Here is a 13,694-nt window from a genome sequence, read left to right as displayed (position 1 = left end):
TTTCATGACTCCCACACATGGCACATACGACCTGTACCAACAGTTTTCAAGGAGCGATTTCATACAGGGACATCTGGTTGTTGATGTAGGATATACAATGGGAACCATGGCTCATAACATCTTCCTGAAATCCACACATTCAAACCAGGGGTGTGACCATGCATTATCACAAAGAGGAAACATTATTGTGTGTTTGGGTGCATACTTTTATCATCTGGATTCATCCAGTGGTGCACTACAATACAACCCTGCCACCTGTGCCAAAGTACTGATTGTGTTTGCATTGTTGCACAGTATTATACCTAGGAAACATTTACAGCAGGATAGCCTCTTCCAGGGCCAGCAGTTCCTAGCACATCAGGAATTGGAAGCTGAGACAGATGAGGAGTTAGTAGCAGGGGAAGATCATACAAGATCAAGGTGGGCAAAGTGTGCCATGGCACAGAAAAGAGGCAACAAATTACACATAGCTTTACAACATAACTGTACAAGAGTTAGAATGATGCACTGCAGTAAAAATGATGCATGCAAAAACATCAAGCTATGCATACCCATGCCTAGGCTGGTGATGCTGTGCATTTGTGATAGGTTACCCAAATAGCAATCCAGAAAGGGCAGAACACAATTATCATTTGCATAGGTAGAGAAGGGAGTAAAGGAATGCATATCTTTCACAGGGAAGATGGTCAGTGCTGAGGTATATAAGAATACAAATTACTTTTATGGCAAATGTCAGAACCAGAATGGGTGGTGGGGTTTAATGTCAAGAAGGCCTGGGTAAGTGGATGTGTGTGATGTGCTGGGGGCTATGGTGGTGTGAGTGAGGGTCTGCAGGGACACAGTCTCAGCAGTTTGTGCAACACCGCAGATCGGCCTACTGGACAGGTCCTTTGCATGCATGACAGAATATTCAGTGTCCAATGCACTCCCCCTGCCCAAGAGAGCTGGCTGTGCCAAGAGTTGCTCTGTTTGTACCATGACCCTGGCTAGTTTCTTGTATGCTACTTGAGCTCAATCGAGATCTGTTAGGAGATGTTAGTTTGATGATAGCCGTGACCATGTGGGCTCCCTGTTCTTGGAGTGGATACCTCCACAATAGATGATGTTGTGGAGGGGGAGGTGCTACCACTATTGTGGCAGGATCTTGCACATCCACAGCCATGTTGGCTAACATCTGTGGATATAGAAGATGACTGATTGTGAGGACTGCTCCTCAACACTGATGGATGAACCAGAGAAGATATTGCATGCTGTGATGTGTGATTCGGTCTATCCAAGCAGTCACACACATATGGGACATGCACTCCCTAGGTCACCATGCACACCTTGGATCACCTTCACTGTCTGTGCCTTAGCTATGGTTAGCACTAGTCTGTGCACCTCCAAGATGGCCCTGCACATATGTTGTGTTGCAGCCAGTAACACACCAATCCCAGGGGGAGGGTAGTAACCGTGTTTCCAGCAAGCACTGTTACCTATACCCCAGTGTGGACCTCCCTGCACATGAGTGCTAGTGTCATAGCCAGAAGTCTGACTGCAATTCCCTAATCAATACTATCCCCTTTCTCTGATGTTTGTGTAGCCTGGGTGTTCACCGGCACAGGGAATGTTTCCAGACACATACTGTGCACCCCCGGACTATGTCATCTCATCCCTGCCATCGTAATGAGAGATTGTAGCTCCACAGTTCTGATGCCAGATAAAGAATCACCTACAAGACATCAAAACAAAAATATTCAGTGTAAGTATGACCCAGCACCACAACTTTACAACTTTAAAGATTAAACCTTCTGCAGATGGTCATGCCTGTGGAATCCCCACTATACCTGTATACAATAAAACAGACATATAACGAAGCTTTGAGTGACTAAGAAGACTTGCAGCTATTGATGCAATTAAATTGGACTAATTGGAGCATCCACAGTTGGAACTCTCTGGGGCCTGCCCAACTTTGTCCCAGCATCCATCACTGCACTGTGGGACCCTGTAGTGGTGGTATTACCTCTGAGAAAGGACAGGAACTCCTCTATCTCAGTAAGAGGTGGATCAACTGACTACCAACCACCTGTTACCATATGTTTCTGTAACCACGGCGTCTGCTGTGTGGGTGGCAGCATATCTATGGCCATGTGGCAGACCATTTCATAGCCATGCCCCTGATTACCCACTAAATTCGCATTGCTGACTATCTCAGCCCAGGTGTGGTCATGGTAGTAGTGGTCTTGTGCATGGACTTCAGAGAGACACCTGTAGTACCTGTAGTAGTATCTCATTCTCAACATCTGAGAATTTTGGCTTGTGGGTGGATGTGGATTGAACACCAGATACAGCATTTTCTTTTGGTGTACCCCATTTTAGGCATACCTCTTTTGGTATGGAAAACAGTGGTATTAACAGCATTGATCCTATATGGGCCTTACAAATCTGTACAGTACTACTATCCTCCTTAGCCATATTGTATGCTGTATTTTTGCCTGACAGTTGTAAGGTATCTGTATCCACAGTCTTTTAACTAAATGTCAAGCATGTATGTGTACTGAACACACATTCCCTACAAAGTAACTACAGGAGTGAAACTGAACAAAATCGCATAACCATTACAACAGCACTGCTACAAAAGTTGTGGCTAATGACATATGTGCAAGACATACAACATTAACATCCCCACCCAGTACAACTCTTCGAGTGTGTAATTTTAACTCCTACTAGGTGTAGTTTGAACCTTTAAAAATGAAGTTATCATCTTACAGCTCAAACACATATTCATATCTCTGGAACCATAAGTGTTACCAAAAAACTGTAAATGGCAAAATATTCAGGGTAAATTAATCTTTACATGTGTGGCATTCATTTAGTTCAATACTTTAAACCAGAATTTATAAGCCAGAATGAAGACAGTGAATATTAATTTTGTAGTGGATAAACAGCTTATGATATCTCAGTAACCATTCAAGCAATCCACATACTGCCAACAGGATGTTCTTCATACAGATGTGAGCTTTCATATGAGGCTATGCAGTTCTGTCTGTGTTACCTGAATGCTGAGATATTTAGAGAAATATGAAAATGATTAAAATACAAATAAACAGATATCAATACAATTGTATTTGCCATCATGTATGTTTTAAGGTGAAATCTTCTGGTACCTTGTATGTGCAATAGTTTTGGAATTATTAATGTAAATGTGAACAAGCAACATTTGCCGCCTAGAGGGCAGTAGGAGGTAACTGCAGAAATGCCGGGAGGAGCATTCGGCTGTAATGCAGGAAAGCTGTACTGGACCCCAGTATAAGGCTGAAGCGTGGAATTGTTTATTCAAAGCTGTCACCCATGCTGTTGTCATCCCACATATGAGGGAGCAATGTTTTTACCATTACAGTGATATGAGGCATCCCAGTCCTGACCGCCTTCACCAAAAGGAGGATGTAGTTAAGCAGAAGTCAGTACTTCTATAGTTAAGTATTACTTCTTTTAGATACACAAATAACTTGCCACTGCTTGCCATTCACCGATTTTACATTATTCCCTTTCTAAATGTCTAGCCTTAAATGGATTGAAAGATATTGGCAGCTGCATAGAGGAGCAGACTACAACACCTAAGAGAACTCCAGGATGAGTATACATTCGTAAAAATATTTGGCATTTAATACTAGTTGTAGTACGGATTAAAAAAAGAGTGTACAACTTTCCTATACCGCTGTCACATCTGTCAGTATTGGCATAGGCTCAAAGGCACATCCCTTGCACCTCCCCATAATCCCACCGATCTTCTCCCTCAGTTTGCCCATTTCGTAACATCATAGCCATGTCAGGTGGAGGGAGGAACATCCTTTTTTCCTGGCTTATCACCATGATGCTTTCCTAAATAAAGCCATAGTGATTCTGCCAATTTAACAAACTCTGATAGTCTGTTTTTTGAAATAATGTACAATGTTTTCTGGACTCCTGACCAATTGGTTTGATTTTTGGATAGTCTGGAAAAAAACAGGTGACAACCCTAGTTTGTATTTTCCTTCCGCCACACTTGGCATGATGCGTAATCTCCCACTGACTCTCAGCTGGTGGAGACTGCAGCTTCAAACACCCACTACTGTCTACCAACTTGGTATTCCCCTCCCTATTGTGTCCATGCTCAGCTCTGCTGATTTTGCACTTCTCCCATCACCATCACTTTTTGTTTGATGTCTGCTTCACCATTCTGTTACCCATACTCTTGACAGTCATGTCTGTCCTTCCCTTCGACTTAAACTAACCTTAAGATTTTCTTACTTGTGCTGTTTAGTTTTGTGATGTTTTACTTTTCTGTATTATTTCACTTGCTTTATAAGTAATTGTTTCCTTACAAATTCACGTAATGCGTTTCATGTAACTTGAAGCCTTTCTCCCCAAGCCACCACTGAAAATGGGTCTCAAGCCCAGTGGAGTTTTTCCGGTCAACAAATGTCAATAGATAAACAATAAATTTCCTTTGCCAACTATCCTTCTCTTCATAAGTAAAAAAAAATGGCCACTTGTACTACAAGAAAGAAAAACAATGGTCACCTACTCCACCTCCATCTTGCTCATTTCTTATTTGCTCACCTTGTGTTCTACCATTTGCTTTCTTTCCCTTTTCATCTCCTTCCTATACTCCAACTTTCAACCTTTCATCTGGTCAAAAAATTGATAAACAAGCCATACACATGCCAAAAAAGGGCTTCTAAATCACATATCTTTGTTGTGGTCATACTTTGCATGACAGGTCGCATAGAACATCATTAATGACCATGTATAACCAATGAGAAATCTCATTGCTCATTGTATTGCAAAAGCTTAAGTCCAATCAATGTCATGTCCTACAATGTATTAGCCTTGACTGCCATCAGTTCCACAAATGGGCTGAGTAATATGAAATAGGTTAACGCTTATGCCTTTAGTCTAACTACTTTCATGGTTCAGTTTGTTCATGAAGTTATTTGTAGTGTGTTAGTGCACTGAGTGGAAGGTTCAAATCCCCTAAGGATTGTATGAATGTTTTTTACTTTTCTGCTTCCAGTCTGCAAATACGTAGCACTCAGCTGCTATATGCCTTGACACCTTCGGCATGACTGTTTGATTAAGTTTCTTTGCAAGAACTGGTACAGGTCCTTTGGTTCCACCCTGTGTTGCTATTGATGCTGGGTCCTTTGACTACTCATAATGTGTTCCCCAAGGATAGACCCCACCTTGCTGAAATTTGGAGTATCTTCTTTTTAGGAAAGTTCTGATGTCTCTTTTTCCATTCCCCACATGAAGACGTGGTATGTAAGGTGGCACCTTGACTCCCCATTGGAGTCTCCATCCCTGATACCAATCTCAACGAAGGAGAGACTTCACCCAAATCCCCTCCAGAAGATGCCACACAGGGTAGTCTGGCCCATATACCCCATTTCCCCTTGAGGAAGAGATTTTGTAGGAGGCTTATAAGTCCTCTTCCCTCCTTGGCCTGGGTAGTGCCTTCCCTGAATAAGCTAGGTGATATGCTGTGCTGCAAAGCCTGGAAGGAGCCAGATGTCAGTGTGCCGTACATCACAAACTGGATATAGTGCTACAGACCCCCCCTCAAAAAAAAAAAAAAAAAGAGATGGACAGCACTAGAATAACCCTCTTGTGGATTCCATAGTGGTGTATGCTGTCAGCAAGATGGAAGTTCCTGAGGATGATTAGGCTGTTTGTCCTTCAAACAGGGTGCTCAGGATACTGTATCCAATTGGCAGCCACTGAAAAATGGAGAACAGTGACGTGTATAGTTGAGATTGTCAGAATGATCATCGGCTTGAGAAGTACATCTATCTGTCCAGTACTTTTTTAATTAGAGCCTTAAAATACATGGTATATGATTAGTTTTCAGAGTGATCCTGCTGAGAAAACCTCCAACACTCTGAAACAGTTGCCTGCCATGGGGATGTAAGGGCTCAGAGACCCAAGTGGCAACCACAGCTTCCATAATATACACTTGGGCATTCATTCAATTCATAATGCAATAGACAGTGCAACCAGAGTGGCAGGTTTTAGCTTAGTGATGCATAGATAAGTCTGGTTTTATCTAACTGATTTTTGAGGGCCACTTCAAGGTGGCATTTATCAATGTTCCCATTAATGGATCTTCCTTGTTCAGGTAGAAGTTCAAAGAAAATCCCTGCATTAAGAGCAAGAGGGCAAATGTTGGGATGACATTTTAAGCACTACAGTTACCTGTTAAAGAATTGAGGTACCAAAAATATGTGATTCCAGAAGACCCAGCAGTCTGAAAATTGGCAGCAGTATGACATGGGTTCCTGTGGTAGAGAGAACTTCCATTATAGCAGCCAACAATACAAGTCTGGAAGAGCTGCACTATTGTCCTACTCTAGAGGCAGTCAGGGGACATCTTTACCTACACCTGCAGGCATGGCTGGCCATCATGTCAGATGGGTAGATAAGCGAAATTATATCCAGAGGTTACTCTGATCCCTTTTTGGAAATGTTCAAAAGCATGCCCTTATACCCTTCAACAGTTTATTCCTGACAAGGGGAGGTTAGCTATGCAGGAAGTAAGAATCTTTCTACAGGCAGTAGCCATCCAAGAGGACCTACCAGACCACAAAATGTCAGTTTTCTACTCTAGGATCTTCTTGATGCCTAAAGAGACTTTGGACCACAGAACCATTCTCGACCCAAGTCATCTAAACCAGTATGTGAAGGAGGCATTCTGGATGGTCACTGTGCAGTCCACCCTGCCATGTTTACAGACAGGCAGTTAGAAATGTTCTTTAGACCTTCAAGATGCATACTTGTACATTTAAATAGTGAGGACGTCAAGGAGGTTCCTGCACTTCCAGGTGGGAGCCAGTCACTATCCATTTTGGCTTCTGCCCTTTGGACTCATCACAGCCCCCTGGGTTTTTACCAAATCCATGGCTCTAGTTGCAGCTCACGTATGACTCCTTGGAGTAGGAATTTTCTCTTACTTGGATGACTGTCTCATAGTGGCCCCCACTATTGATTTGTTTCTAATGACATGGCAGTCCTTGCTTTGGCTGTGTTTGTCTTTGGGAATCATGGTCATTCTGACAAAGTGCTAACTACACCCATCACTGTCTCTGTTTTTTAGTGGCTGCCAATTGGATACAGTCACCTAGAAAAAAAACTACCTCCATACAGTCTCTCTTCCATTGTAATGAAGTAACAATTCTTTCTCTGAATCCACAACTGAAGACCGCTGCAATCCTGAAGATGCTGGGTCTCCTGGCTACATCTGTCTAGATGGATTCTTTCACCAAGTTAAATATGAGAATTCTTCAGTGTACTCAGGACTCAGTGGAACAAAACACTTTAAACCATGACAGATAAAATCCGGCTTTCAAAGACCTGCATCAAGAGTACATTGTGGAGGACAGAGCTAGCTATGAAGTCTGACTATGAGAGATGCCCTCTGTTTCACCATTCCCTCCAACCATGGTAAGGATGGCGGTGCCCCATTGGGAGGAGTATCATCTGCACAGGATAGTCCAGGGTACATGGGGATTGACACAGTGTTTAAGATGTTTAACTCACAGAAATAAGGTATAGGGTTTGATTCTCACTTTTGGTCAGGTTATTGACTAGGCATGTAATAGTCTACAGACTGATATGCCTAGTATTTACCTATGAACTGTGAAGAGGCAAAATTGCACATCATTGTGCTGGAAATGAGTGCAGTCATCCTAGCTGTGGAGTCATTTAAGAACTTGCTGTCCCTGTGTGGAATTTTCATTCACACAATATGGCAGAGGTATGGCAGATAAACAAACAAGGTGGAACACACTTTTTCCCCCTTTGTGGAAAAGCCATGAGGGTATGGGAATGAGCCACAAAATTACATTGATTTCTCGTAGCAATTCACTTATTGAGGACATGCAGCATGATTGCAGACAGGTTCAGTAGACAAACCTGCTCCCACGACAATGGCAGGAAGACCGCTATGGACATATTTCAGAGATGGGGAAGAAACTGCTGCAATCTCTTTGATTTGCCATCCAACACCAAATGCAATTTTAGTATCATTCCTCCAGAGGCACAGTCACAAAAAGATCCATTTCCCCTCTGTTGACACAAAGGTCTACTGTACACGTTTCCTCCATTTCTTCATATAACCAGATTCATCCAGAGTGCTAACAATTGCAGAATGAAGGCCTTGACAGGTATGATTTCCCTTGTTGTTGCCTCATGTCAATAGAAGACCCTTTCCTTAGCATCATCATCTACTGTCACATCCATCTGGGATTCCTGTCATACACTCCCTTCATTTGACCTCATGTTTTTTCCACTTCCAGTGATGACTGAGGACCATTTGTTCTCCAGCAAGATAGTCAGCTTACTGATTGTATTTCAAAGGCTTTCAACAAAGAGAATATACAAAGGTAAATAGAAGGGGTTTATTGTATGGGCCTTAAGTCAGGACATAGACCGTACATCAGCATCACTCCCAATTACTTACATTTTCAGCATATATCTTCAAGGATAGATCTAGTTACTCTTCCGCCAAAGTACATATAGCAGCCATTTCATCCTTTCACTCAGGGTTTTCCATATTGTCCTTTGCATCTCGCAAGACGTAAAGCTTTTTTAATAGGAGTTTTTCATTTCACACCCCACATTGGTGAGGCCTACCCCTTCTTGGGACTTAAATTTCAAACTAGACAGGTTAACAAAACCTCCTTTTGAACCAGACAATTCTATTAACTTAAAGTTTTTGACTTAGGAGACTTTCCTTCTGATAGGCATTACATTTGCAAGATGGGTGCCAGAAATTTCATGGCTTATCTTCCAAATATCCTTACATAGTCTTTCATCTAGAATGACACTTAGAACTAACCCTCCTTTTATGCCAAATGTGGCCACTCAAACCATTTGGAACCAGTCCATTAATTTGCCACTATTTTTTCTAAATTATTAGACTAAAGAGGAATATCAGTTACACTTCTTGGATGTTCACAGACAACTTCAATTTTACCGAAAGGACAACAGTGTTATAAATAACTAAATACACTTCATTGTAAACACTTTTGTTCCCCAAAGGAACTTCCTTCATTGTAAACACTTTTGTTTCCCAAAGGAACTTCTTCACACTGAATTGTTACACATAAGTAATATTAAAATACTGACTCTCCGGTCATGTGACTCATCACTTGACTAATGTATATTTTTCCTCTTTTTCAGAAATACTTATTTTCTTTGTCATTGAGCCCAAGCTAATAACAAGCATTCAGCTTCAATTATCACAAACATTCCCTCTAAACTGGTCATATTTGGTACCACACATGGAGCAAAAGTATGTGTAACACTTCATTCTGAAGAATTTCCTTCTAGGTGTAAGTGAGTGAAGTGTATTTAGCCATTTATAGCATTGCTGTTACCTTCTTTATCCTTGAATTGTCAACAGTGTTGGCTTGTTTTGGAAGCTTTTTAATAAGTTTCAGTTTCACCTTTATTGCACAAAATAATTCAGGAAGGATGAACAGTTGTGTATGTCCATTTCTACTGTCAAGAGGGGTCAGAGGATGTCTAAGATTATCCTTTCTAAATGACTGTGATTGTATTGCCTATTTGCTACGCTTCCAACTGGAAAACCATTGACCACCACACCAAAAATGCACTTTGTCATGGTTCAGGCTGTCTTTCTTCAAAATATTTCTTTGGAGGACATTGCAGTGGCCACTACATGCATAACTTTGCATGCTTTTTCCAAAAAATTACAGTTTGAGCAGCCTTTCTAGGACTCGTGCTTCCTTTTGAGCTACCATTCTAAAATGCTTGCTGCTTTAGGCCACCCATGGTTAGCTTGGGATTCTGTCCTACTGTTTCAGTGTCCAGATAGGACCAGATTAAATATAGAAGATTATGATCAGGTCGCAGATCGTAACTTGATTATTATGTGTTCAAGAAATGGATTCTAAGAAATTAACCTTGAGATCTGATCATAATTCATTGTAATGCATGGAGATTTACCTAGTCCATGCATTGCTAGTTACTAAGGGGAAAAATAGGAAGTGTGCCAGCTTTGAAAGCTGTGTAAGGGAAGCAGCTGGTTCCCAAATATGTTTTTAGTGATTGTACGGAAACGGAGTTTAAATTAACCCATTTCATGTTCTGCTGCTTTTATTTACATTCATATATTAGTTGAATAACACCCTAATTCAAGGCTACTGTAGTACCAGATGCAATGTTAACAGTATAGGGGATGCTTAACAATTGTTAAGCAGTCTTCTAAGTATTGCTAAGGTCAGGCATCACTCTACAGTAGTGCTGAACCAGGATGTCATTTAACTGATACTTGAGCACAATAACACACTCCGTGTACTGCATGTAAATTATGCACCAGAATGATGCATTTATTTGGTCTCTATTCGGACAATGAAACTACCAGCTTAGCTCCCTCCAAAACAAGTTATTTTTGAGGGACCTGTAGGAAGTCTGCAGATTTGTTTATTATCCTTTGGACTCTTAAGTCCAAAAGTTTGTTTATGTTCATAAGCAGAGATAACCCAGGAATTTCTTTACTCTATGTAGAGTTATCTCCATAGAGAAGGGAGTTATGGGACAGGGGAGCAGCTTGAGCTTGTGAGGTTGCTGAAAAGAAAGGATGTCAAGATTCACAGTTCAGCTATTCTGGTGTTCTGGTGTCCAGACAAGAGACTGGGTACGAGTAACAATCTTGTAAGTACATACATTTTCATGTCCTCCCCATCATTTAGTCCATTCAGAGTCTGCATGTCCTCCCTGTGGTCATGTGGGTTTCCTCCGGGTGCTCCGTTTTATTCCCACATCCCAAAGACATGCTGTAGGTGGATTGGACACACTAAATTAGCCCTAGGCGTGAGTGTGTGATTGTGTGTGTGCCTTCTGTGGAAGGTTGGGCGCCGGGCTGGCAGTTCGACACCATAAAACTCCACTGCCAATCATGAGCGAACAGGTTATCCACTGTGACGACCCCTAACTGGGAAAAGCTGAAAGAAGAAGTAGTATTTTATGTAAGTATTATCCCAGATAACATTTGTAAAATTTTTAGATTTATTTCACTTCTGGCAATATGTCTTTTTAAAATGAAATTACAAACGTATACATGGAAAATTTATCAAGCCTTGGGTGCTAACATTCCTCAAGTATAAAACTACATTATTGCTTGGCTGACTTTGCTTAACTTATGTCCAGTGAATGTTCTTGCATTTTCTTTGTAAAGGTCGTTAATGTTTGGCCAGTGTACACCCTGTCACATCTACCTATTGAGAAATGTTAAAGTTGATGTTCAGACATGCTTATCACCTTATCTCTGAATGCATTTCTTTTGTGGTTTAAGCCTTAAGAATATGCTTGTCCACAGTTTTAATTCATCACAGGTACTGTAGTTGCCAGTGTTGGAGGATGTAATTTTAATACAGGATATTCTTTATTTGGTCATTGTAACATCTGTAGATTTATACAGTGAAGCAAGATAAACGTTTTACTTGTAAATGACAAGCAGTGTGCCTTTAAATTGTTTTTAGTTAGGTACATTCTTCATATGTAGATGAAGATAAGGTTTTCATGTTAAGGATCACTACTGCAACCAGTTTATGAAATGCATGGAATAAAGCCACAGGCAGGTGCCACACTCTTGGCCTGATATGTTTTCAACATAGACATGTCCCTACATGTCTTAGTAGGGACAGTCTTGAACTATGGTGATTAGAGGGAGCCTGACTATAAAGCAAGAGTTCACCACATGTCCGGGGCCAACTCAAGTCTAGATGCTGCCAGTTCTGTCTTGTTGTTATGACAATTTCCCCTGTGATAACTCTCTTCCCGAATGTACATGGGAAAACTATACATTTTTGTACTGTTTTTGGTGCTGCAGTATCTGAGCAATTCACTGTGAATGTAGCAGTTTAGGTGTGATCAGCTTCATTTATAGCTTGGCGGAGCAAATTTGTGTCTTAACGATCTGTATTTAACCTAAGTGCACTTCCAGAGATGCGTTTAATAGCAGATGTGATGAAGTTTTCATAGAGTATTTTAAAAACAGATACTGTTGTAGTTTGTTTCCTTTTTAAATATTCTGCAAAAAACTGTAGAAGAAGAAGAATGTGTACCAGTTGATATTGAGGCCTACATGCTTACCTTCATATTGCTGTAGGATTTCCTCTTCAGTGAGTGATACGCATCTGAAATGGGCAACTAGTTTATCCTTTAGTTGCACAAATGTTTGTCATTTTGAAAACTGTTTTATTTTCACAGCAAGCATTTAGTGCTCATTTCTCATCTGTTAATGTGATGTTTTCATGTTTCTCACATGGAAGGATGCACTGGTGCAAGGCGCTATGGAATTCCATCTGAAGAATCATGCCTAATAGCATCTAATGGCAGATACATTTTAAATATTAAAGATTGTAAAGGCATTTTACTTCAGTATCACTGTTCAAGAGGTGAAGGGTGCAGAAGTTAAACTTCCTCAGTGGTGATTAAGCAGCTTTGTTTTGTTTTAGGTTGCTACATAATAGCAACCTTGCTAATTTTTTTTGTTTTAGGGTGCTACATAGTAGCAAACATGCTTATTTTTTCCCCGTTTTGTCACAGAGATCAAGCGAGTATGCTTTCCATGTATTTTCCTGTAATTTGAATCCTTAGTAATTGCAAGCTGTTTAAGTGCTGACAAAATGAATTACCTTTTAATAATTTCTTTATTTGTTTTATTCTAAGGCAGTCATGTATACTGCTTCTTTTGAGTTTGATTACCTTTTCACTTTAGTCAGTGTCTGTGTCTTAAAACATCATGTGTATTTTAGGGTAGTTTCCTCTCAAGAATTAAGTTATCAGAATTGTTCATTTATAGTGAAGACGTACTCTCATTTACGCAGTCTTTCATTAGAGTAAATATCCACTTTGTACGTCATTGTCGTGGTTAATAATGAATTTGGTCATTATGTTTAACTACTGTATTTCATACATCGATAGTAGCTGCACAATTTTCCTGAGTAATGGTAAAGAAACTGTACATACAACCTTTTACAATATATGCATGTATCTCTGTGTTCCAACCTTGCTTGCAGTGTTTGTAACTTTTTACCAGAAAAGGAAGATTTCCACTACACCTTTATCTGTCTCTGTTGTGCATTGTGCGTAGCATACACAACTTAACAGCAAGGGAAAGAAAAGTATGTATTGTATTGTATTTACTGCTCTTGTTCCTATGTTTTTAAAGTTTGCAAAGTTATTCAGTGCTACAGCTAATATATGGACTTCAAGTATATGTTGTTTATTTTTGGGAAAACAGGTTAACGATGTAAGCAGTCCTGGAATAGATTGGAATAATGAAAATGACCGCATGTTAGTGTGCCAGGTTTGCATTAAATTGGCAGACATTAACGGCCCAGCAAAGATTAGGGAACTGCACCTGAAGTGGACGGAAGGCATTGTAAATGAATTTTATGAGCAGGTATGTATTTTCTTAAACAGTTAAAGAAGTGAATTATCTTTGATGTTCAAATAGAGTCTTTTGAATGTCAATGAAACTGGAGTTAAGGTTGCTGAAAGTAAAGGCATAGTATGAAGAAACAGAGAAAGAGAAAAAAGAAAGGTGGGACAGGTTGGGAATTATGTTCTGCATATTTCACTACAAACTGACACAGATTGCATATCACTGCCATGATGTTTTAGGGATTATTTTCATGAATTTTTTT

The 13,694-nt window shown here is 40.3% G+C and overlaps 1 protein-coding gene across 1 annotated transcript in view; it reads left to right on the top strand.

Moving 5' to 3' along the window:
* The window catches only part of PDE3B (phosphodiesterase 3B), a 1,918,808-nt gene that overhangs the window by 1,869,791 nt on the left and 35,323 nt on the right, over positions 1-13,694 (top strand). Inside the window, exon 14 of the mRNA XM_044082789.1 lies at positions 13,289-13,450. Within this exon, the coding sequence (XP_043938724.1) occupies positions 13,289-13,450 (162 nt within the window). The remainder of the gene's footprint in view (positions 1-13,288; positions 13,451-13,694) is intronic.

The sequence above is a fragment of the Protopterus annectens genome, chromosome 9.part0, assembly GCF_019279795.1.
Source record: "Protopterus annectens isolate FY-2018-M chromosome 9.part0, PAN1.0, whole genome shotgun sequence".
Classification (NCBI taxonomy): Eukaryota; Metazoa; Chordata; order Ceratodontiformes; family Protopteridae; genus Protopterus; species Protopterus annectens.
The sequence above is the reverse complement of the archived record's forward strand: the minus strand, read 5'-3'. Positions and strand labels throughout refer to the sequence as shown.